Source organism: Silene latifolia, chromosome 1 (genome assembly GCF_048544455.1).
Source record: "Silene latifolia isolate original U9 population chromosome 1, ASM4854445v1, whole genome shotgun sequence".
Taxonomy (NCBI): Eukaryota; Viridiplantae; Streptophyta; class Magnoliopsida; order Caryophyllales; family Caryophyllaceae; genus Silene; species Silene latifolia.
This window is the reverse complement of record NC_133526.1, coordinates 198,748,887-198,774,134: the sequence shown is the minus strand read 5'-3', so window position 1 is coordinate 198,774,134 and position 25,248 is coordinate 198,748,887. Positions and strand designations below refer to the sequence as shown.

At 37.8% G+C, this 25,248-nt stretch overlaps 1 protein-coding gene and 1 non-coding gene across 2 annotated transcripts; one reads left to right on the top strand and one right to left on the bottom strand.

The window, feature by feature from the left end:
- Positions 1-18,061: 18,061 nt before the first annotated feature.
- Positions 18,062-18,168, bottom strand: LOC141619816 (small nucleolar RNA R71). Its single transcript, XR_012531814.1, has one exon. It is a non-coding gene; the product is annotated as a small nucleolar RNA R71 (small nucleolar RNA).
- A 1,246-nt stretch (positions 18,169-19,414) lies between these two features.
- Positions 19,415-21,889, top strand: LOC141590706 (uncharacterized). Its single transcript, XM_074411273.1, has 2 exons — positions 19,415-20,673; positions 21,346-21,889. Exons 1-2 carry the CDS (start codon positions 19,415-19,417, stop codon positions 21,887-21,889), a joined length of 1,803 nt encoding a protein of 600 aa, XP_074267374.1.
- Positions 21,890-25,248: the final 3,359 nt, after the last annotated feature.

Sequence of the window (25,248 nt, the reverse complement as noted above, 5' to 3'; positions counted from 1 at the left end):
AACCGGCACCCCCAAATGTCTTCCGATGGTGCTCAAACTTTGCGTGGCCTTTTTATATGACTCGAGGAACTTTCTATGTGATTTTCGGAGTATTTTATTCCGGGACCCCGGAATCCCGAAAAACCGTGTATTATACACTTCAATTTCAAGTTCGTAAGGTCGTGACGAACCTGTTTCTTTTTCTCCCTGTTTTTCAATCACGCGTCCGAGCTCATTTCAGGAATCAACCTGTTCTATTTCGGGAATCAACCTGTTCGATTTCAGCCTCAAATAACAAGCTTTAACACATTTTTCACGATAATACGAGTTTCGGCGAATTCTGGTTTCTGGCACACCGGCACCCCCAAATATCTTCTGTTTGTGCTCAAACTTTGCGTGGCCGCTTTATCTGACCCGAGGAAGTTTCTATGTGATTTCCGGAGAATTTTGTTCCGGGACCCCGTAATCCCGAAAAACCGTGTATTATACACTTCAATTTCAGCCGTTCGAAAGGTCGTACCGGACCCTGTGTCTTTTTCTCCCTGTTTTTCAATCACGCGTCCAAGCTCATTTCAGGAATCAACCTATTCGATTTCAGCCTCAAATAACGAGATTTAACACATTTTTCACGATAATCTGAGTTTCGGCGAATGCTGGTTTGTAGTACACCGGCACCCCCAAATATCTTCCGTTGGTGCTCAAACTTTGCGTGGCTGCTTTATCTGACCCTAGTAACTTTCTATGTGATTTCCGGAGGATTTTGTTACGGGACCCCGGAATCCCTAAAAACCGTGTATTATACACTTCAATTTCAGCCGGTCGGAAGGTCTACCGGACCCTTTATCTTTTTCTCCCTGTTTTACAATCACGCGTCCGAGCTCATTTCAGGAATCAACCTGTTCGATTTCAGCCTCAAATAACGAGTTTTAACACATTTTTCACGATAATACGAGTTTCGGCGAATGCTGGTTTGTGGCACACCGGCACTCCCAAATGTCTTCCGTTGGTGCTAAAACTTTGCGTGGCCGCTTTATCTAACCCGAGGAATTTTCTATGTGATTTCCGGAGAATTTTATTCCAGGACCTCGGAATCCCGAAAAACCGTGTATTCATTATACACTTCAATTTCAGCCGTTCCGAAATTCGTACCGGAACCTGTTTCTTTTACTCCCTATTTTTCAATCACGCGTCCAAACTCATTTCAGGAATCAACCTGTTCGATTTCAGGAATCAACCTATTCGATTTCAGCCTCAAATAACGAGCTTTAACACATATTTCACGATAATCCGAATTTCGGCGAATGCTGGTTTGTGGCACACCGGCACCCCCTAATGTCTTCCGTTGGTGCTCAAACTTTGCGTGGCCGCTTTATGTGACCCGAGGAACTTTCTTTGTGATTTCCGGAGAATTTTATTCCGGGACCCCGGAATCCGGAAAAACCTTGTATTATACACTTCAATTTCAGCCGTTCGGAAGGTCGTACCGAAACCTATTTCTTTTTCACCCTAATTTTCAATCACGCGTTTGAGCTTATTTCAGGAATCAACCTGTTCGATTTCAGCCTCAAATCACGCGTCTCGACTTTCGGAAGGCATAAATCAATATACGTACATCTGATGGTCATACTCCATTTACAAAAGTTTCCCCATTTATCATTATTAAGACATTCATGGAGTTAAAACAGCAAGATTAGACAGTTTGAAAATTTCCTAAAATCGAGACTCTCAAACGAAATCTCGACTTTCGGAAGGCATAAATCAGCATACGTGCGTCTGATGGTCATACTCCATTTACAAAAGTTTCCTCATTTATCATTATTAAGACATTCATGGAGTTACAACAGCAGGATTAGACAGGTTGAATTTTTTTCAAAACCGAGACCCATAAACGAAATCTCGACTTTCGGAAGGCATAAATCAACCTACGTGCGTCTGATTGTCATACTCAATTTACAAAAGTTTCCTCATTTATCATTATTAAGACATTCATGGAGTTAAAACTGCAAGATTAGACAGTTTGAAAATTTTCTAAAACCGAGGCCCTCAAACGAAATCTCGACTTTCGGAAGGCATAAATCAACATACGTGCGTCTGATGGTCATACTCCATTTACAAAAGTTTCCTCCATTTACCAATATTAAGACATTCACGGAGTTAAAACATCAATATTAGACAGTTTGAAAATTTCTTAAAATCGAGACCTCAAACGAAATCTCGACTTTCAGAATGCATAAATCAACATACGTGCGTCTGATGGTCATACTCCATTTACAAAAGTTTCCTCATTTATTATTATTAAGACATTCATGGAGCTACAACAGCAAGATTAGACAGTTTGAAAATTTCCTAAAATCGAGACCCTCAAACGAAATCTCGACTCTCGGAAGGCATAAATTAACATACGTGCGTCTGATGGTCATACTCCATTTACAAAAGTTTCCTCATTTATCAATATTAAGACATTCATGGAGTTAAAAGAGCAAGATTAGACAGTTTGAAAATTTCCTAAAATCGAGACCCTCAAACGAAATCTCGACTTTCGGAAGGCATAAATCAACATACGTGCGTCTGATGGTCATACTCCATTTACAAAAGTTTCCTCAATTATCAATATTAAGACATTCAAGGAATTAAAACTTCAAGATTAGACAGTTTGAAAATTTCCTAAAACCGAGACCCATAAACGAAATCTCGATTTTCGGAAGGCATAAATCAATATACGTACATCTGATGGTCATACTCCTTTTACAATAGTTTCCTCCTTTATCATTATTAAGACATTCATGGAGTTAAAACTGCAAGATTAGACAGTTTGAAAATTTTCTAAAACCGAGGCGCTCAAACGAATTCTCGACTTTCGGAAGGCATAAATCAACATACGTGCGTCTGATGGTCATACTTCATTTACAAAAGTTTCCTCATTTATAATTATTAAGACATTCATGGAGTTAAAACTGCAAGATTAGACAGTTTGAAAATTTCCTAAAACCGAGACCCATAAACGAAATCTCGACTTTCGGAAGGCATAAATCTATATACGTACATCTGATGGTCATACTGCATTTACAATAGTTTCCTCATTTATCGTTATTAAGACATTCATGGAGTTAAAACAGCAAGATTAGACAGTTTGAAAATTTCCTAAAATCGAGACTCTCAAACGAAATCTCGACTTTTGGAAGGCATAAATCAGCATACGTGCGTCTGATGGTCATACTCCATTTACAAAAGTTTCCTCATTTATCATTATTAAGACATTCATGGAGTTACAACAGCAGGATTAGACAATTTGAAAATTTCCTACTTGTTATATGAATCCTTTAAACCAAATCAACATACAACAAGTTTGCTCCAAACAATTCTAGATAGATTAAACCATTTCTCTAGAATTTGTAATAGTTAAGTAAACAGGATGCAAGGGTGATCAAACCACACATTCATTCACTCAACATAAGAAATTAAGAACAAAGGAAAGAACAATAGATAAATTGAGAGAGATTTAAGAGTCTTACAATATCAAGTTGGAAACTTTGATTAAATTACACCAAGTAAAGAAAGATTAGCCTTCCATAGTTTGCTTACAACCCATAAAATGAAGAAAGATTAACATGAATTAAGGAAAGATTAAAGTTTTAATTCTTACTAGATTAAAGCCAAGCATGAGATATATGAGATCTAAGATGGTCCTTGGTTATATATAGTGGTGCACTCTTTTCTAGGGTAAACACGGAAAATGGGCCTTGAAATTCCACAAACACGGCCTTAAACTTTGCGAAGCAGGGGAAACCGCAGGCTCCGGTGGGGCCGGAGGCTCCGGTTATGGACCGGAGGCTCCGGTTTAGGTCTGATTCTTGGTCGTTTGTAGCTTGGCATCACCTTGTAACCCCTTTGTCTTGGCTTCGTGGTATAGGGTTCCAAACGGTGCATCTACCTCGTTCCTTTGAGCTTGGGTCGGGACTTTGGAAGATTGTCTCGACCTTGACTTGTTGACCGCTTGGTTTTGACCTTGGTTGACTTTGAGTTGAATTTTTAAGTTGAACTCCAAGCTTTGTATCCTATCAATTTATAACCGACTCAAGCAAGTAATCATTAGCGGTTACACCGATGCTTAGATCATCCAAATAGCAACATCTATATACAACCCGAAACTTTTTTATTTCAATAACAAATCACTCCGTTTGGCCACTTTATTTGCCTAACAACACTTAATTGACTCGACTCTATTTGACGCTATCACAAATCAATGAAAATCGACCATCAGCCGGCAAACCGGCCGCCTGCTTAACGGCTGGTGGTCATTTGTGGATTTTCAACTCTTTTTAATGATATGTCTTGGTGCCGTTCAGGCCACTGGATGCCGGACTGCCGGCTCTCGGCCCTTGTTGCACATTTTTCCCCATCTTAGACCACCACTCCCATTCAAGCCCGTCCTCGATCACCATTGAACCGGTCTCCGTCAAAAGTCAGCACCGAGTCACCATCAGTCATCAAGGTTTGGTCGTGGGTTGTATTTGATTGGTTGAATTGTTTAGTTCTGGATTAATTTTGAAGGAAACAAAAGAAGAAACGAAGACGGAAATGACGCCCTTGCCCCTCGTTTCCATTTAAAATGAGAGCTGTGTTTTGTTCAATAAGGGACGTCATTTTATTTGCAATACACTGCTTTTTGTATCTTGTTTTCTTTGGGCTATTTGAAAGCCAAGACCCTACCCAACAGGCCAACACAAGTGTGCCGCACCAACAAAACAAAAGACAGCACTCAACAGTAGGAGTAGCTTAGTATTCAAAAAGATAAAAAAAACTCAAATAATCACTCGTATTATTTAGCCTAGATTAGATTAATTTAATCAATTAATTTTGGGCAAAGATTTTATCTTTCGTAATCCATCTTTTGGATCTATTCAATATCAATCATTTCCTTTCCCATGCTATAATTCTTTTTCCTCTCTGTTTCTTTTATTCATTTGTTTACATTTACTCTTTCTTGATTTTTGTTACTTGTTTGAGTTTTGATTTCTCTTGTTTGATGCTAGAATAGGAACTTTCTCTTTTTTTGTTCATCTTTTTCATGTTGTTGAGATTAATTGCTCTTATAATGTTGAAATCTTTGGCTAGTTGTGACAAAGTTTACTTCTTTTTACATTCATCCATCTTAATCTTAGTCTAATTAGTTAATATTCTCTGCTCACCTAATTAGTTGTTAGTTTGTAATATTATGAGTTAGAATAGAGAAAATTTGACATCTTTAATCTGAATAAATTGATCGTGTAACTGAAACTATTTTTTGTCAAATAAGTTACTCCCTCCTATTCTAAATAACTGTCTCATTTGCCATTTCCGTCTATTCATATAACTGTCCCATTTGCCATATTTGGACATGATTTTTTTACTTTTCTACCCTTAGCTCTTTTCTTTATTTACCACCCCAACCACCCATAACCCATCATATTCAATACTTTTCATTATTTAACTCATATATTCTTACCCCTATACAATAATTTTCATTATTTTAACTATATTCCTTAATTTTCGTGCCATTGTCCAAATGAGACACTTATTCGGAATAGGAGGGAGTATTTATTAAAAAAAAAAATTCTACTTCAAATGAAACAAGTTATGATTATTTGCACGCGTTTAAAGTCTCCGAAGAAGCATATAGCTATTTTTGTAATTTTCTTACAATATACAAAGTAACAAATATAAAGAAAAAACATGAAAACCGCACACTAATTCAATAATATGAGTAAAACTTCTTAAAAAAAATTGGATTTTAAATACAATATTTGTGATATTTAAAATACATATATTGGAAAAATGTGATAATAACGAATAAAATACATAAGACCCAGTTATGAAAAGTTGCGATATTTGATAAGATATTGTGACATATATTGTGACACATATATTGACTATATATTATATATTGATTATATATTAGGCTCAATATATGTTTAGAATATCCTCAAAAAAGCAGGCCCAATTTCTAATTAAGAGTGTTTAGGCGGGAAAATTTTTAGTTTTCTTTTCCTCAAAAAAGTAGGCCCAATATATCTTACTGAATTCACCAAGGACGCGGATTTCGTTCCATTCTGTAGACTTTTGGTAATCGTCGATGCCTTTTCCGAGGAATCGGTCGGACGAAATTGTTGGCTTGCATTACCATTTATAATTTTTTTCACAATCAACTAACTTGTAAGTTATAACAATCTTTTCAAAATTATTAGAAATTTACAAAATCTCATTGAAGACGGCGATATCCGTCACAAGCTTGTGACGGATACCATTTCCTCTCACAAAATACCCATGAGAGGTGAGTGGGGAAACACATGGGGGGTACTCCATCTTGTTCCCTCTCTCTTTTTGTGAGAGGTCTTCAGCTTGTGACGGGATTAGCCCGTCACAAGCAAAACTCTTTGTTAGAAATTACTCCTACTACCAAGTAATTGCCTAATGTCAACTTTTATCTTAAAATCTAACTTCTATTAAAACAAAGAACAAATAGTCAATTGTGGTTGAGCCACGTCATAATACAAGGAGCAATTTTTACTTTGTAAAAGTACATGATGTCATAGTGACATTAGCACAAGCCCACGTTTTGTTTTTTTACTTCATTTGCTAGAACATGGTTCCAAATTTCCAATATTTTTATCATTAATTTCCAATAACCGTGTAAAAGCAAATGCGAAGGAAAAAAAGGTCTACTACCAGATTTTAATTTAAAAAGTTGTCCAAATTTTAATAAAATTTAATCAATAAAACTAAAATTTGTAAAGATAAGTTTTTAATATACAGATTAATTTTTTAATTTGTTAAGTCTAAGCATTTAAGAAATAGTAAATATTCTCATATCCAAAGAAAAATTGTTATGTAGCCTTGAAAAAAGTGAATAGTAAAGCTTCATGATTAGCGAACAATGTTATCTACATTTTATATTTATATATAACAACTTTGTTCAAATTTATATTGGATAAATGTTTACTTCAAAATATTCAATATTGTATGATAATATTCTTAAATATATAAAAAATTTAATGATCACAATGTTAAACTAGTTATAGTATAAAAGAGGAAACCCAAAATTAGAGAAGAATAGTATGAAATCCGACCTTTTCAAATGAGTTAAATGTCGATAATTAAAGTGCCAAAAATTTGTCGAAAATTTGTCAATTATCTCTTCCCAATAAATACCCGACGAACGATTGAAGAGGTCTTCAAATCAAATCTCCAAATCAAATAAAAGATAAGAATACTACTTCGTATTTTTTTTTCAAAAGAGGTAGAAATACTATATTGAATGCTATCATAACACAAAGCTGCACTACTCTATTTATATGTTAATTAATAGAATTTTTATTCTTGTTTAAACCATTAAAAAACCGTAAATTGAATGATAGTGTAAAACAATGTTTTTTTCCAAAATTGTAAAAGTGGAATATGGCCTATGGGTGACGTAGGGGAGTTAACTGTTATATTTGATTTTGGCAACACACATTTGTGAGGAATCATCAAAGATTACGCTATTTTGTACGAGAATTGCCAGTGCTACTGGGCTCGTATCGCCAAAATTAGGAATGACTAACTAAAATGACTCACAATTAGTAGATTATACAACTGGTTGTATGTAGTTTATGTACAACCTTTTCAATGTTGTTGAGTTTTGTTATAAAGTTGTCGAGCTTTATTAACAAAATTGTCGAGTTACAATACAAAGTTATTGAGCTTAAGAGGAATAATTATTAAACTCAATAACTTTTTAAATTAGCTCAATAACTTATAAAATAGCTCGACAACTTTGTGTAAAAAACTCAACAACTTTGAGACGGTTGTACAATGTTAATATACAACTGGTTGTAAGATAATATTTGTGAATGACTCATGATTTAAAATCGTCACACCACTCGGGATAAAAAAAATACTAGAAAACCGGTAGTAAAAGGTACTGCCAGGGGCGAGGCCAGGATTTTATTTTTGGTATAGCGAAATAGTACACGGATAAAAAAAAATGTATTGATAAAAAAAACGTATTGATATTTAAAGTACACAAAACGTAGATTACTATTTTAATCTACACTATTCGACGTCGTCTCATATTCAAAAATTTACTCACAATTTCAACTACCGTACTTTCAAAAATAAATCACTTTCTACAAAAGTAACTAAAACTATCATTCAACCATTCATAGTTAGTCTTGTGTAAGACGGTTTTATACTAACATAATTATAAAACGGATCCAAACACAACCCTATCATTACTTTAAATACTTTTAGTATGATATTCAATATATTCTTGAAATTCAGATTGAATATTCTGCCAATATTAAAAATTCAATTCCTAAGCACTAGAATATCACCACTGCGGTGCCAAAATATTCTCTTTGATCATTCACATGAACGATTACCCAAATTCATAAAAGTTGCATCAAAGTGTAAATTAGAAATCAAAGAAGACTATAAGAGTGTGATATTTAACATAGATATACATACTACATAACTACAAGAGCAATTCCATTGATTTCACGGATTTTGCAAATCACTATTCACAAAAAAAAAAAAATATTAAACAATATCAAAATGTAAAATAAAAAAACATGTTTGAGGAGATCCGGTAGTAGTAAAGATGTAGTACTTGACATTACAAATTACAATTAAAATTTGAGAGTTTTGGAAAGAAAAAAATGTTTAGGCAAACAATTAAGAAGATGAATGTTATGGATTGCCATTAATTAGGAATTGAGAGAGTTTTTTTTGGTAAATGAGAGTTAAACGCAGGAAGTAGGATGGGAAGAGAGTCATTTACTCCGTATTAAATGCGGAACTTAAATTGCATGTTTATCTGTGTGACTTTGTATGTATGGAAAATAGCAGTCAATATTAAGAAAATCAAAGTATGAAAGTATTAATTATGGTGTAGCAAGTTGTAGTAAGGGAATTTTCAAGTTTTGGTGTAGCAGCTGCTACACCAAGTCATACGGTAGCCTCGCCCCTGGGTACTGCACTGATAGGCTATCGCACACCTATGCAAAGATAAATTCCCTAAACACAAATAAATGTAGTAATAGGGGTCGAACCACAAGGAGCCGGGAGGTTGTTAATTAGTTGTTATGGGGTGAATTCTATCGAGTTCGGTTTATCAGTTGTTGGTTGGTTATGCAAATAAAACGTTGTAAAATATATGATAAAAAGAGTCTAGCACTACGCCAAATCTGGCAATCAATAAGGAGCGTATCACAACGGTTTAATGCATTTAATAACGCCACTTAGATTACCGTTTTACAAATATTGGCGGAAACCTAGACCGCGCTAATAGGAATAACGGTTTCCCTCGAAAAGTTTTGTTATTATACTTTGACAATGGCTGCTTAACAAACCGTTGTCAAAAACTTTTAACGGTTTCCGAAAACTCGTTATAGAATCACTCTTATCAACGGTTGTTAATAAACCGTTACCAGTTTAAGATATCGGCATTTCGAAAACCGTTATTAAATTAACACCAGCAACGGTTTTTGTTACCCGTTGTTATGTTATAGGTACGGATTTTTTGTAACAGTTATTATTTTCTATTATGAGATAACAGTTTTTCAATTCAACCGTTGTCAGTATTTGATTAGATTTTTCAATTTGATTACTGCATTCAAAACTGAACTTTAATAAATATTCAATTTGACCAATAATATTCAATTTGAGCAAAATAATTCTATAAATATGTCTTCATAATGTTTTAGGTCAAATTCTAAATTATCAAACATTTACTCTCTAATTTCTTTCTAAATTTCTCTCTAAAAAAAATGGCTGGTGTATCGGAGCTACAATCACATTCTCGTTACGCACAGCCTTTTACTTGCATTCTCTATAATCTCCCGGTTCATTATGGTGTGAATGGAAAGGGTTTAAACCCTAATCTTGGGTGGTTGACGCAAATACTTCATAACTCTGGTTTCACCGCGGTTAAAAAAGTGTACCATGTGTCTACAAACAAGCAAGGTTTTGTAGGCTTCGCTTTTATCATGTTTGACGAAGCCAACTGCCATGATAGTTTTCGTCAGGCAAGAAAATTAGGGGCTAGATTTGCGGGGGAAGATGTGGGGAAAGAGGACTTCTATTCGGATGATAAACAACAAGGCCCTTATCTATGGGTTGCGACCCATTTTGATTATCATCTGCTGAAACATTGCAGGAAGCATCACATTCTTGCCACCGTGCCTATGTCATGGGGAGAGAGAGGCCATTCCACCTGCGCTTCCCGGTGATAATGAAGGGCCGATCTACGACTTGCTTTATACCGAAATTCATAATGAGTATCCTAATACTTCATCAGATTCAAATAATTAAGTCTTTAATTATTATCTGGCATTGTAAGTTGTATTTGGTTATGGTGGTGGTTTGAATTAAAGTTTAATTATTTATGTTTTTTGTTACGTTTTTTGTTACCCTATCCTCTGGAATTAAGAGACAATATCACCAGAAAATATCTCACTTTTTATTATAATGACTTAGGTTTTTAGGAGTACATTAAAATATCAAGCTAAAGAAAAAAAATCGCGTAAAACAAGCGTTGACAAACGTGAAAAAGCAAATATGTAGTGTGGAGTTGAATGGAGGGAGTATGTTTTTTGTTACCCCATCCTCTGAAATTCAGAGACAATATCACCATATATGTCTCTTTCACCTTCAGCCCAATCCACACAGTCGTTTTCCCATTCCAACGACACTGTCCCCTGCTCGGCAATGCGACCTTGGCGGTGCAGAATCGGAAGTAGTAGGAGACGGTCAGATTTATTCGCAACCTATAAATATGGGCCTACCCGTTGTTCATCCTGATCAAACCAGAGTCTCGAAGAGTCATTGTTATAGAATGCCCGCTCAAGTTTGCGAGCCTGACGAAAGCATTCCCGTTCCTCACCCCCGCAAAACTCGATGAGGGCGCACCGCCCGAAGCCACGATGCGCATCACTGTCCGGGTAGATAGTTTGAACCAAATTCAATCCGGCTAACTGAATCAGACCTATTAATCAATCAAGGCTATACGAGAGTATAGCCTTTCCATGCTCGTCCTCTTTATACGGAAGATTGTGAATGATGCACGTAAAGGGTTTAGCGTACATAAATCTATTTGGGGGTCCTACAAGAGGTTCATATGATGCTTCATCATCATCAGCGGATGAATAATATGAATCACTATAAGTTGATGAAATTGACGACATAATCGATGTGGAAAATTAATGGAGGACTTAACAAGTTAAGAATTGCAAAGTGCAAACGGTACAAGTTAAGATTGTGAAAATTATAATTCTACTTATAATGAGTTTGGGTTGTATTGGAAACGGTATAATAAGATAGTAAGAATTGGAACCGGTATAATAATAAGATAAGAATTGGAAACTTAACAAGTTAAGAATTGGAAAGTGGAAACAGTACAAGTTAAATAAGAATCGGTCAACTCTATCGTGTTAAACATATTAGCTTACAACGGTTATCAAAAAACCGTTGTCCAATCAGTAAAAACACAACGGTCCAATTACTTAAGAAGACCAATGCATGCCTTGTAATTTTTACTTTTTCTGATTCAAAGTTGCAGTATTGCTTGTTTGACCATATGTATAACATAAAATGATAATGGTTCTTTGTTAAGCCGTTATCATATTACACATATCAACAACGGTTGGACAGAATCCGTTTAAAAAAAATTTGTTTAATTATCTATGATATTCTAGTGTTTGTGATTTGACTAATGCATGCCCTGTAATTTTTACTTTTTCTGATTCAAAGTTGCAGTATTGATTGTTTGACCGTATGTATAACACAAAAAGATAACGGTTCTTTTTTAAACCGTTATCATATTTCATATATCAACAACGGTTATTGTAAATCTGTTGTCATATTACACCAATAAACAACGGTTTTTCTTATAACCGTTGTAAATACACACTGTGAAAACTGAAAAGTTTGTGGTTTACCAATGCATGCCCTATATTATTATTGTTTGTTTGACCATTATTCACCACATGCATGCATGCACAATTAATACAAGTTTGAATGTAACGTATGGATGAAATTAATACAATTAATTATAGGTTTATTATACTATAAATAGCATCACATTTCAACTAACCTTCCTACTTCACTTTTTAAATAATCTACATATACATACATATCATAATTAAAAGAATGTCGTCGTCTTCATCATCCGCAGTCGCACGTCCTCAGCAATCGGTAACCCGCTATATAAACCCGATTACATGTATAATTCACAATCTCCCAGTCATACGCGATGCTGCTTGGAATCCAGCTTCTAGGTCTCTTGTCCCATTTAGGGACATCCTCATTGAGAATGAATTTTCAAATGTTAGGGCAATCTACCCGGCTAGGATTTCTGGTCGTGGGTTTCTTGGATATGCTCTGATCGTGTTTCGAGGGGATGGTCTTGACGATTTTCGCCAAGCAAAACAACTCGCTGCAAAGTATGCATTACGTGACCATCAAAGGGGCAAAAGTGACTAGTATAGCGACCACCCTTAGGATCGTTATGTTCACGTTGGGCCTCACTTATGGGTTGCCACCGCTGAGGACGCTCATCTGATGAGAAGAATCATTTCGTACAATTTTATTAATGTACCGAAATCATGGGAAGACGAAGAAGTGCCTCATTTTGATCCCCGTCTTGATGCCGATGTAGTACGCATGATTTATAATCATGTTTATCCTCAGTACCCACCTCCTAGTCAAACTCCTGTTAGGGTGTTTGATTAATGTTACTAATTAGTTAGCTATTTATTTTTGTGTTTTTTTTATTTTTTTATTGTGTTTCCTTTTTTTTCCCTTGTTGTACTGTTTTTTTTTTACGCTATTGTATAATATGCTCGTTTTAATATATTGTTCTACTCTTTATTACATGCAAATGCTTATAAACATAGATTTTAAATAACTTGCGAACAGACAAATGACTGAAACAATAACATATAATATAATGACTACGGTAATGCATAAAAACCGTGTTAGTTCACAAACACCTCTAAAAATAAATGCAAATTGGAAGATATTAAGGAGATAATTACAACGGTTCTTATAAGAACCGTGTTAAATTATGCAATTGCTGAATAACATTATTTTAAATAACTTTCTTTATTTCTTCATTTCTCTCTCTCTCTCTCTCTCTCTCTCTCTCTCTCTCTCTCTCTCTCTCCCTCTCTCTCTCTCTCTCTCTTATTACTCAAATTATGTCAAATGGTAGCTCTTCTTCTTTCTCTATTTCAACAGGGACATGTATTTGCTCAGTTCCGGACTTCCGACAGCATTGCAGACTTCTTGAACTTTACAAAATCCGGGAAGAAAGTTTCTTACATGCAAATTCTATAATCCCGAGACTAAAATGCGTGGATGAAATTACTTCAAGTTGGTTGATGAACAAATGACTGAGTGGCAAAGGAAGGTTATAAACAGGTTAGTGAATTAGAAAAAGAGCATGGATATCGAGATTATTCAATTGAGAAGTATACTATATCAATTTGAAGAATCGGAGCGGGGAAATGACAGTGAAATATTGAAGGCAAAAGAAGAATGCAAGAAGTTAACCATGGATATCGACTTTAGGGGTGTTCATTCGCGGTTCGGTTCACCGAACCTCTAATTTAATTCGGTTCGCACACGGTTCGGTTCGGCAAAACTCCGAACCTAAACCGCACCGTTAGAAACGGTTATAAACGGTTCGGTTAACCACTTTAAACGGTTATTAGTGGCTCGGTTACCGGTTAACCGATAATCGTTCAAATATTACTTTTTTTCAGTTTTCGTTAATTTTTGGGAATTTTTTCTAATAGTTTAATTAAATTTTCATTATATATTATACCCAACAATAAAGTTAATAAGCAAAACTTTAGCATTAATCAATTTAAGAAATTTTAAATTTGGATACACTAAGAAAATTAAACGAACGAACAGTTTTTTATATAATATTTTAATCTTTTGCTTACTTTTTTGTGAAACGGTTCGGTTCGCGGTTAACCGGTTATCTAAAATTGCGAAACTTAACCGAACCTTTTCCATAATAAAGTTAACGGTTCGGTTCAAAGAACCGCTTTGTTGAAACGGTTCGGTTAATCGAACCTTAAAAACGGACGGTTTTACGGTTCGGTTTATTCTGAACACCCCTAGATATCGTAGAACTCAAAAATAATGAGGCATGGCTTAAGTTAATTGTCAAATTTCTTCTTCTAATTGTTATTTACCTAGTTTATTATGTATGGTGGTATTTGGACTCTTTATGTGTAAACTTGTAATCCTTTAAGTTAATGGAAATAAGCAAGATTTTCTAAGAAACATATTGTAATAAGCTGGCATATACCAAATGATGCTTTATTTCTTGGCGGTAAAATCAAACGCAATGAAATATAAAATAAAACGGTTATACCCAAACCGTTGTTAAGGACGTATACAGTTATAACGGTTCAGGTCGTTGTTATGTATATAAAAATGATGCTTTATTTCTTGGCGGGAAAATCAAACTACATGAAAATATTACAGACAACTGTTATTTCTAACCCGTTGTAGATAGTACGAATCAATTACGGTTTCAAACAAAACCGTAGTCTGTTTGGAAACAAAATATAACGGTTTTTCTTATACCGTGTTTATTACTTTCCAATAAACAAGGTCTTGCAAGTGTTGTATTATTCACACATATATACTCTGAGCTTCCCCTCCCCCACATAATATTCTGAAACATTGAGCTTCCCCTCAACCACCAGCCTACCTCATCGCCGTCGCAGTTATCATCATCATCGCCATTGCCACCGCCAGATCAATCCGGATTCTCCTCTTTAAAGAAGTAATAAACCCTCCTCTCTGGAGATTTGTTTGCTATTATAAGTATGCATTGTTATTATTTGTTTATTAATTTCTGCTTTAGATATGGTCCAAAAGCGGAAAAGAAACGATGGAAATGCGTCAGGCGACGACTCAAGTGATGAGAATAATTTGCAACACACTGCGGGTCGAATGCGCCACAGGGTTTCCCTAGAAGCAATAAATTCAAAGATACTTAATCCTTTACAATGGGATAAAGATACGGGGCTGCCATATGGTGAATATTCGGGTATTTTGCGAGTTGGATTGTTTGTTGTGTAAGACAGTATGTGCCTCTTGGTATGCCGTGTATCAGTGGACTGAGTAAAATACGAAACACCATGCTAATAAACAGAATAAAGGTATGTATATACAATAATAAATGTTTTTGCTGAAATTAAGTTACTACTTGATATGTGTATTAGCCGAAACACTTGTACCAACTATGCTCATCATATATGCAGTTAGTTTAAGTTGTCCCCGAAAAGTATGATAAGTACCTAAAAACAAAGACATAGGAAGCCCTCAGTTCTTGGAAGTTAAAGATTGCTGATATAGGATCCTTTTACGCCTTTTTTTCCCTCTATTTTCATGCATACCGACTCCATTTGAGTCGGTTTTGATCGTCCTTTCTCGCATTTTGTGTCCCGATTCCCTTTACTATGACTTTTTGGCCTCCTTGTAGAAATTGAGGCGGGAACGGGTGAAATGAAGCAAGGAAGACGGGTTGTATCAGCCTTGCATGAAAGAAGAAGGAGATGAAGCTGAGGAGCATTCCCAGCCGGTAGGCCGGCAGCCGGCCAGCCGGCTGGGAACACCAAGTATATCGAATTCATTGTAAAACCAAGTAAAAGGGATTCCCAGCCGGTGGCCCGGCAGCCGGCCAACCGACTGGGAGAACTTCTAAGCTGAAAACACAAGTTTTGAAGGAAGATACAGGAACCTCCCAGCCGGTCAAATGACCGGCATCCAGCCAGCCGGCTAGGAGTTCCCCCAAATGCCAAAAGTCAAGATTCAAGTCAAGAGTGCCCCACCGGTCGGTGGCCGACGACCGGATGCCCGGCCGTGCATACCGATGACTTCCAAAATTAATTCAACCTCCAGAAACTCCCAGTAGGCCAGAGGACCGGCGGCGGATTGACGGCCGACCGGTCTGCAAAGTCGTGTTTTAAAGCCCATTTCGAATCCTACCCTAATCTTGGTGGAAACTATATATACCCCCTCCCTTAACCATTTGTACACACATTCCCAGATCTGAATTTATTTCCCTTTCAAAGCTTCAAACTTTGCTAATCATTTAGTTAATCATTCCTTAATTAGACAAGTTCTTCAATTAATTAGTAATTGGAGTTGGGTTGTAAGAAGATTGAAGGTTCCTCCTTCTTTATTTTTCTATCCTAATTCCTTTCTTGCTATTTGATTGGTATTATTTCTCTCCCTATTTTCATTTGTTTACATTTGTTTTTCCTTCAAGTTTGTTTGATTGTTGTTGTTAAATTTGCATCTTTGTTGTTTGATTGTTGTTGTTTTCACCATTGTTCATCTTTTCATTGTTCATCTTCTCATTAATTCTCTTTCCTTTATTCATCTTTTGTTATTTGTACTCAAAGATTCAATCCTTGAGTGGATTGTGTTAAAGATTGTGTCTTTTAGTTTGTTCATCCTTGTTATTAAATTAAACCATCTTTCTTCATAATTATTGTTGGATTGTTGCATGTTTAGAAGTAAAGTTCATCCTCCCACCATGTTTATGCTAAAAGACTCCATCTTTATTGTTTATTTTGCCTCTAGAAACATGATTAGTGAGTAGTCTCCTTCTAGGACTCGGTTTGGCCCGATATGGGTAATTTCACTAACTAATTATCATTAAGGCTGATTTGTGGGGAAAATTGGTGAGGGTAGTTTAGAGGAATTTGCATGTTTAAGGTTTGGCTTTTGGGTAGTGTCGACTTGTGACCCTTGTCCACCAACGAGAGTTGGTTAGGTTGTAAATTGGATACCCGAAATTTGACCTTGTCACCAACTAAGGTTGAGACCGGAAGGGAGAACCGAGGGAGGGTGCCTCTAGGCTAGCGTTTGAAATCGACCTCCGGAAGGAGGAGTGGGATGACCCGGAATACGATGAGTACTTAATGATCTTGACCAAATTCTTGACCTCCTTGGAAAAATGCATGTTTTCATGGTTGTTGGGTTTTGAGTTAGGAATACCAACTTTTGCGAACCCGGAAGGGAGGTTCTAGGCGAATTAGAGCCATCTCCCCCTTACCTTTCTGCCCCTTTTGATTAGCCGAGACGATTAGTATGTGGAATTACTTATATTCGTGGGAGAACCGAGTTCTAGTCCTTCTCTTTATTTGATCTATCCTTTATCATTTAGCTTGTTCTTATCTTGTCTAGTTTAAATTTGTTAGTTTAGTGCTAGTTCGTTACCACCCTCTTGTTTTATATCGACTTAGCTAAGCTCAAGAATATAGACAATTAGTAATCACCCATACTCCTTGTGGGATCGACCCTCTAGAGTGTACAACGATAAAATCGTGCACTTGTGAGGTATAACTTGATACCATCAAGTTTTTGGCGCCGTTGCCGGGGAGTACGGCTTGATATTAATCGTTTTTGTTCTAGTTTAGACTAAGTCCTTTGTTACTAATCCTTTCTTTCAAGTGCTTAGGTCTTTTGCATGAGTAGGCGACGAAGAAGAGGTCAACCAACATATCAACTTGACCGCGAAATTGAAGCCACGGCAAGAAGACTTAATTCATTAAGAAGAAGGGGTTTACTTGATACACCACCTATTGAAGAAGTTAATCACCAAGAAGCTACTGAAGTGTTTTAAAATTCTTTTGGGGTTTTAGAAGAAGAACCTAACACCATGGGTGATCCGGTTCCGATAAGAGAGACTATGGCTCCTAAGCACATAGTCAATCCAAGCATCCAAAGGCCACGAATTCAAGCTAATAACTTTGAGATTAAAAATGCCTTGCTCAACCTTGTTCAAGACAACCAATTTGGAGGAGGTCCCTTGGAGAACCCAAATGATCATCTAAATGATTTCCTTGAAAATTGTGATATGTACAAGTCAAATGGAGTCTCCGATGACGCGGTTCGCCTTAGGTTGTTCCCCCGTTCTCTTAGGGGTTCGGCCAAGGATTGGTTGAAGAATGGTGACCCGGATTCCTTCAAAACATGGGATGAGTTAGCTTCGGCATTTTTGAACAAATATTTCCCACCCTCAAGAATGGCCAAAGTCAAGAGTGAACTACAAAGCTTTACTCAAGAAGAGGATGAGACCTTATATGAGGCATGGGAACGGTATAAGAAGCTTCAACGGTTATGTCCTCACCATGGCATCTCCGAGGCCGAGCTAGTGAACAATTTTTACAAAGGGTTGACTCAAGACCTTAGGCTTTCATTGGATGCGGGATCGGGAAAAGGTGCCTTAGACATTTTGGGGCATAAAGCGGCAAAGGAACTAATTGAGGAGATGGCCTCAAGAACTATGGAATGGGGAAGTGATAGGCAAATGAGAAAGGGCAAGAGCAAGGATTCTAATTCGGTTTTGAATGTGGAGGTTAAGGGTATGCTAGATGAACTCACCCAACAAGTTGCTTTGCTAAATTCAAAACCACCAAGCTCCGATATGAGACAAGTCTTGTCTTGTGAGTTGTGTGGAGAACAAGGGCATACTCCCATTGGGTGTCCTTTGATTTCACCCCTCCAAGAGGAATGCTATGAGCAAGCAAATGGAATTTGGGAATCCACAAGTCCAAGGCAAGGGTTCAACAATAGTAACAACAACCAATTTGTCAATGGAAAAAGAACTCACCCTTTCTTATCTTATGCTTCACAAAACATTCAAAATCCAAACACTTCCCAACCTCAACAACAACAAAGGTTCAATCAAAACTCTCAATTTTAAAGACAAATTCCACCCGGTTTCCAAGGGAAACAATTTGTCACCCAACACCAACAACCATTTGGGGGTTTCAAGGGACAAAATTTCAATCAACAACAAAACCAAAACTTCCAACCACAAAACCAAAACTTCCAAACCCCTCAAAAACCATCTTGGGAAGAAGCCTTTGAACAATTGGTTATTGCAAATCAAAAATCCGACTCAAAGCTTGATAACCACATTGCCTCACAAAACCGGGTTAATGATGAAATTCGGGCATCCCAAAAGGCTACGGAAACTCATGTAGCCCAAATTTCTCAACAATTGGGGCAATTGGCTCAAAATCTGGGGAAGTTTCCGGGTAATACGGTTAACCCAAGGGAGATGAATGCGGTATTTTTGAGGAGTGGAAAGCAATTGGAGGATATTGAGAAATCTCCTAAGTGGAAGAGGAAGAGGGTGACTAATGAAGTAGTGAAAGAACACCCGGTGGAAGTTGTGGAAGAAGATGAGATTAGGGTGGAGAAGTCTAAGGAGGTGGAGATGGTTGATCCTCCAAAGCAAGATGAGCCTATTGCAACTAAGGCCAAAGAATGTACTCCACCACCAAGGGAGTATGTAGCACCGGTACCCTTTCCACAAAGGCTTGCAAGGCCTATAATTTAAAAGAAATATGAGAAGTTTGTTGAGATCTTGAAGGGAATGAATGTCACTATTCCTTTCCTTGATATGATTACCGAAATACCATCTTATGGTAAGTTTCTTAAGGAACTTGTCACTTTGAAAAAGAAGAATGGAGAGGTACAAACCATCAACCTCTCTAAGGAATGTAGTGCTATTCTTACCCACACCAACAAGCTTCCAAATAAGCTTGAAGATCCGGGTAGCTTCTCAATTCCTTGTTCTATCCAAGGGGTGGCTATTAAAAGAGCATTGTGTGATTTGGGGGCTAGTGCGAGCCTCATGCCACTATCAATCTTCAAGAGTCTTGATTTGGGAGATTTGAAACCAACTAGAGTTTCACTTCAACTAGCCGATCGGTCGGTTAAATTTCCCATTGGTGTGATTGAAGATGTACCCTTGGTTGTTGGGAAGCTTGTCATACCATGTGATTTCTTTGTTATGGATATGCCCGAGGATTACAATGTGCCTATTATTTTGGGGCGACCTTGTCTTGCCACCGGTGGAGCTATGATCGATGTAAAGAGTGGCAAGCTATCTTTGCAAGTGGGTGAAGATAGAGTGGAATTTGAACTCCACAAGTCCATGGAAGCTCCATCTCTAGGTGACACCTGTTGCATTGTAGACATTCTTGAGAATCCTATGGAGGAGCATAACCCAAAAGCTTCCTCTATGGATCCTTTGGAGACTTGTCTTGTTAGTGGGTATGAGGTCGTTGACAAAGATGTTGAGACTCTTGCATATGTATGGATGTTGGATTCGGCTCCAATTCATGAACAAGCTCCCAAGTTTGAAGTGTTGGAAGTTGGTAAGAAGGAGGAGAGTTCCACGCCTCCTCCTACGGTTGAACTTAAACCTCTTCCCTCTTCTTTGAAATATGAATTTCTAGGTAATAATTCCACTTTTCCCGTCATCATCAGCCGTGCACTTGATGACACCCAAACCTCAAAACTAATTTCTTTGCTCAAAAGGTTTAAGGGTGTCCTTGGGTACACAATTGGTGACCTCAAGGGTATTAGTCCCTCTTTGTGTACTCATAAAATTCTACTTGAAAATGAGGATGCATCCTCCATTGAGCCACAAAGAAGGCTTAACCCCATAATGAAAGAGGTTGTAAGGAAAGAGGTCCTTAAGCTACTTGACGCCGGCATTATCTATCCTATTTCGGATAGTAGGTGGGTAAGCCCGGTTCATGTAGTTCCTAAAAAAGGAGGCATGACGGTAGTGCGAAATGACAAGAATGAATTGATTCCTACAAGGACGGTAACCGGGTGGAGAATGTGTGTGAACTATAGGAAGTTAAACAAATCCACCCGGAAGGATCACTTTCCCTTACCGTTAATGGATCAAATGCTAGAAAGATTAGCTCAACACGACTATTTTTGCTTCTTGGATGGCTATTCGGGATTCTTCCAAATCCCTATCCATCCAAGTGACCAAGAAAAGACCACCTTTACTTGTCCATTTGGCACCTATGCATATAGGAGGATGTCATTTGGGCTATGTAATGCTCCATCTACTTTTCAAAGAGCTATGATGTCAATTTTCTCCGATTTCATTGAGCAAGAAATGGAAGTTTTCATGGATGATTTCTCGGTTGTTGGGAAAAGTTTTGAAAATTGTTTAACGAATTTGGAGAAAGTTTTGAGCAAGTGTCAAGAGTCTCACCTTGTGCTTAATTGGGAGAAGTGCCATTTTATGGTACAAGAAGGTGTTGTGTTGGGACACATAGTGTCCAATCGTGGAATAGAAGTTGATAAGGCTAAGGTTGAGGTCATTGCTAGTCTCCCACCTCCCACCAATGTCAAGGGGGTGAGAAGTTTCCTTGGACATGCGGGCTTTTATCGCCGCTTCATCAAGGACATCTCCAAAATTGCGAGACTTTTGATCGAGTTGTTAGCCAAAGATACTCCTTTTGTGTTCTCTAACCGATGTCTTGATGGTTTTAATAGGTTGAAGGAAGCTTTGACAAGTGCTCCAATCATACAACCTCCGGATTGGAGCTTGCCGTTTGAATTAATGTGTGATGCGAGCGATCATGCCTTGGGTGCGGTTTTAGGCCAAAGGAAGGATGAAAAGGTGCATGCAATTCATTATGCAAGCAAAACTCTTGATGACGCTCAAACAAATTACTCAACAACGGAAAAGGAGCTCTTGGTCGTGGTTTTTGCTATGGAGAAATTTCGGACCTACTTGGTGGGAGCTAAGGTTATAGTGTTCACCGATCATGTTGCTTTGAGACACTTGCTCATCAAGAAGGAGTCCAAGCCTCGGTTGATTAGGTGGATATTACTTCTCCAAGAGTTTGACATGGAGATTAGGGATAAGAAAGGAGTTGAAAATGTGGTGGCCGACCATTTATCCCGGCTAATCAACCTCAATATTGACAATGGGCTCCCTATCAATGATTGTTTACCCGATGACCACTTATTGTCCCTAAGTTTGGGAGAGGCGCATGGTATGCGGATATTGTCAATTATTTGGTCTCCGGGATAATCCCTCATGATTATGACTATCACAAGAAGAAGAAGTTCTTTCATGATGTGAAACACTATTATTGGGATGACCCATGTTTGTACAAGTCTTGTGCCGATGGGATGATAAGAAGATGTGTTCCGAGAGAGGAAGCTACCTCCATAATGAGCCATTTCCATGACTTACCTTGTGGTGGCCATGCAAGTTCCAAGAAAACGGCCGCTAAAGTACTTCAATGCGGTTTCTTTTGGCCCTCTCTATCCCGTGACGTTGCCTTTTATGTTAAAGGATGTGATAAATGTCAAAGGAGTGGAACTATCACAAGGAAACATGAAATGCCAATGAATTTCATGCTTGAGGTTGAGCTTTTTTATGTGTGGGGGATAGATTATCAAGCTCCCTTCCCATCATCGTTTGGAAATGAGTACATACTTGTGGCGGTCGACTATGTAAGCAAGTGGGTTAAGGCCATCCCGACCAAAACTTGTGATGCTAAGGAAGTGATCAAGCTACTTCAAAGGATCATTTTTCCAAGGTTTGGGGTCCCGAGAGTCCTCATTAGCGACCGTGGCACGCATTTCGGAGAGAGAGCATTAGAAGCTTTATTGAGAAAGTATGGTGTGCAACAAAGGAAGAGTCTTGCTTACCATTCACAAGCTAATGGGCAAGCCGAGATTTCCAACTGGGAGTTGAAGACTATACTCGAAAGAACCGTGAACAAGTCGAGAAAGGATTGGTCCTTGAAGATTGATGATGCTTTGTGGGCTTACCGGACGGACTTCAAAACACCAATCGGTACCTCACCATTCCGATTGGTGTATGGCAAGGCTTGTCATTTGTCGGTGGAACTTGAACACAAGGCATATTGGGCCATCTGTAGACACCTCGTTTCTGCACCTCCCGCAAACCACCCGGTGATGATTGGGCCGCATGTTTGATTCGCGGAACGATTTGTGACAGTTCGTAAGATTATCGTCAAGTGTTTGCTCAAATATTAATGTCGACCTCTTAGTTGTCATCTACGTCCTGATACGGTCGTTTTGGCAGTAATTAGAGTATATTCGAGTCCGGGTCAAAAACCGTCTCCATTTTCGATAACTGTTAAATCCAGTCGAATGTTCGGAATGTTCCGGATATTTCTATTCCATATTTCATAAATTTTATCTTTTGGCAAATAATATCCCGTAATATTCAAAAGATAACCGAATTATTTCCGTCCTACCATAACTCAAACGCGAAATCTTTCTTCAAATAGAGAGAAACCTCACGGGAACAGACGCAAAGAAGTCTTTGCGCCTCTTCCAAGGGACGCATGGGGGCTGCTGCGCCTCTTCCCAGGCCCTTCTTTGCATGATTTACGTATCTTTTTTATATCTTTCCGAGATTCACTTCCAAAGAGTCTCTGAAACCCTATTCCTCCGCGTGATTAGTATAAATAGGAGCCTTCGTTCCTCATATTTCTCACGCGAGTGTCCGCCCTTCTCTTCTCCCTTTGCATTCTAGACTTCGTTCTTACTAAATGGCGCCTACGTGCTTGGACTTCCGACCACGTAAGCTCGGATCCTTCCGGGTACCAGCCTCTCCGTTGCATGACCGACCAATTTGGCCAACTACACTCAATCAATCTAAATTAATCAATCGTTTTCCTCTTACGAGGGCACTCTTTTCTTTGCATTCGCGTCGAGCATTCACTAGTCGATATCTTAGTCCTTCTCGTTTCGTCAACATGTAAGTCTGAGGGTGTATAATTCTCTTTATTTATTGTATTTTAATTTTCGTATCACCATTGTAAGATTTATGTCGAAAACACCATTAAAATCGATTTCTAAAACCGTGCTTTAAAACCTGTTTTTACGGATTTCCAGTGTAGACAGACGTCGAGAAAAGACGCAGCAACTGCTGCGCCTCTTCGAAGGAGCGCAGTTCCTGCTGCGCCTCTTCGTGAGGCTGCCGCAGTTCCTGCTTCTTTTCTTCTTCTTCGTCCTCTGTAATTTGTCTTTCGTTTATATTTGCTTTCAATTGTTTTCCGCGATTCGTTCACATCGTCATTAATAATTTCATATGTATATTATTCATTCATCATTAGCATGTTTAATTCATCATCGTTCCGACTTAAATCCTAAATAATCAATATTTACGGGTTTTCGTCTTTAATATTCAAATCCGGATTTTAGAAGTTCAATCTGTCCATATTGGGTTTCTGAGATTCGTTATTGATATATTTGCATCCATATTCGTCGTCATTCGTCATGTTTAGTCTAATTAATTGTTTAGTTCGTTCCATTCACCGATGCCACTAATTAATCATTCATTAACATTGTCCCTTCACATAAATAATCCGTTTAGTTTCCGTCTCATCCATGTTTTACTGTTTTTATGACCATCATTCACATGTAATTAATACGTTAAATCACTTTCATCCGAGTCAATTATCAAATCAATCCTTAAAATTACCAATCGACATTAACGATTTGCGATTCGGCTTCACGGCCCCGAACTCACCCTTGAAACAGACAGCGCAAGAATCGCTGCGCCTCTTCCGAGGGCGCGATTTCTAACTGCTGTTCGAGATGAGTTACGTCCCCGAACTCCGTTTACGCTTGACCTAGTTTAATTAGTTTACGTATTAATCTACTAATATTCGTATTATCGCCCTAATTTCTGTTCGTTAATTTCTCTTAATCTTTTATTCTTTCGTTCCTTTTTCTTAAATCATCCGTTTTAAAGGTATTTTCGACATAAATCGCCTTTCCCGATGTAATTATTGTAATTTTCATTATTGTAATTCTTCTTTTATTTCATTTATCCTATTTCTTGTATGTTTTCATATGTAAATCGACATTAAATTCTACTTCGACCCAATTGTATGATAAATTACTTGTCAACCGACTTAGTCTTAATTCACATGCTAGGATTAATCTATTGGATGTTGCATTGCATGCATATAGCCGACGATATATCGAGTATAGATAACTTCCCTAATCATTAGTAGAGGCCGCTATCGAGGCGGTCGGGATTAGGTGTTCGATCAAAAGAGCTTCCTAATACGTACCCTCACCCCTTACTCCAGATCTCCGTGAGCACCCGTGTTCATTGGCATCCACGAGAGTCATTCTAGACATAGAATGCTAAGGGTAACGATTGCTTAGTGTTCATGTCACTACTTTGTGTCTTGACATGACACGAGGTATTCGAACGGTTCCAATTTCCCATAAAAATTGGTGGCGACTCCATACAAAATGCAAACGCTTGTCCCCCGTTCCTCACCAAGCGGCCCCGTGGGCGGCCCGCTGTCCACAGTTTGGCGACTCCGATGGGGATAATACACTTACGTGTAGCAAGGGTGAAACTTGAACAAGGTTAGGGAATAAGTTTGTACA